General features: G+C 41.7%; 1 protein-coding gene across 1 annotated transcript; it reads left to right on the top strand.

The window, feature by feature from the left end:
* The first annotated feature begins 617 nt into the window (after positions 1 to 617).
* LOC145126478 (uncharacterized) lies at positions 618 to 1,097 on the top strand. Its single transcript, XM_079061839.1, has one exon. The coding sequence runs from the start codon at positions 618 to 620 to the stop codon at positions 1,095 to 1,097; it is 480 nt and encodes a 159-aa protein (XP_078917965.1).
* Positions 1,098 to 1,382: the final 285 nt, after the last annotated feature.

A 1,382-nucleotide genomic window follows, 5' to 3' on the forward strand; every position in this document is an offset into this window, starting at 1 on the left:
GAGTATGCATGCAGAGGACATTTTGGTCAAAACAAAACCATGCGAAAGGTGCTCGAATGTAGACTATATTGGCCAACAATGTCAAGAGATACATATCTATTTTGCAAGAGTTGTGATAGATGTCAAAGAATGGGAACCGTATCCATGAAGAACGAAATGATTCAAAGCCCTATCCTCATTTGTGAGATCTTTGATGTATGGGGAATCGATTTCATGGGCCTATTCCCCGTTTCTTTGATTATACTTATATACTCTTGGCGGTTTATTACGTCTTAAAGTGGGTGGAAGCAAAGGCTACACGACATGATGATTCTAAAACTGTAATTAACTTCTTGAAGTCAAATATTTTCACAAGATATGGTGTATCGAGAGCCTTGGTGAGTGATAGGGGCACTCATTTTTGCAATAAAATGATGGAAGCCATGATGAAGAGATATGGTGTCACACACCGGATTTTGACCGCCTACCATCCATAAACAAATGGCCAAGCCAAAGTGTCAAATCGAGAAGTCAAACAAATTCTTGAAAAGACGGTCAACACCACACGTAAAGATTGGAGCTTGAAGTTAGAAAATGCATTGTGGGCGTACCGAACCGCCTAGGAAACTCCAATTGGCATGTCTCCATTCCGCCTCGTATATGGAAAGTCTTGTCACTTACCGGTGGAATTGGAACACAAGGCATATTGGGCGGTTAAAAAGTGTAATTTCAATATTGAAGAAACCGGGAAGCACCGAAAGATGCAACTTCAAGAAATTGAAGAGTTGAGGAACGAGTCTTATGAAAATGCAAGCATCTACAAAAACAAGACAAAAGTGTTTCACAACAAGAACATCACTCGAAAACATTTTATTCCGGGCCAAAACGTTCTTCTTTATCATTCATGCTTAAAGCTATTCCCGGACAAGTTGCGATATCGATGGCACCGACCTTTTATCGTTATAAAAGCGTTTGATCACGGTGCGGTTGAAATTAAGAGTTTGGAAACGAATCAAATATTCAAAGTGAATGGGCACCGTTTGAAACCGTTTTATGAAGGCTTTGACACGGGAGAATTCGATAACGTAACATTGGAAACTCCGATTTACGAAGGTTGACAGAAGCGGGGCTATGTCTTGGCAAAGACGTTAAATAAATGCATAATAAAAAAAATAATCTCTGTTTGAAATTTAGGTGTTTCTAAGCTAAAAGTTAGTCAAAAAAAAAAGTTGCGCGGGTGCCCACGCAAGCGTTACGCGACCCAGATCCACCCGCGCAAATTCCGAGCTCCAAATTACCCCCACATGGGGTTCCATCTAATTAGTGCGCGCGGCCAGCCTCCACCCTCGCAGATTCTTGCACGGCCAAGACCAAAATCCCATAAGCTCCTTGCGCGACCAACC

The sequence above is a fragment of the Lactuca virosa genome, chromosome 7 (genome assembly GCF_052849685.1).
Source record: "Lactuca virosa cultivar CGN04683 chromosome 7, Lactuca_virosa_CGN04683_v6, whole genome shotgun sequence".
NCBI classification, from domain to species: domain Eukaryota; kingdom Viridiplantae; phylum Streptophyta; class Magnoliopsida; order Asterales; family Asteraceae; genus Lactuca; species Lactuca virosa.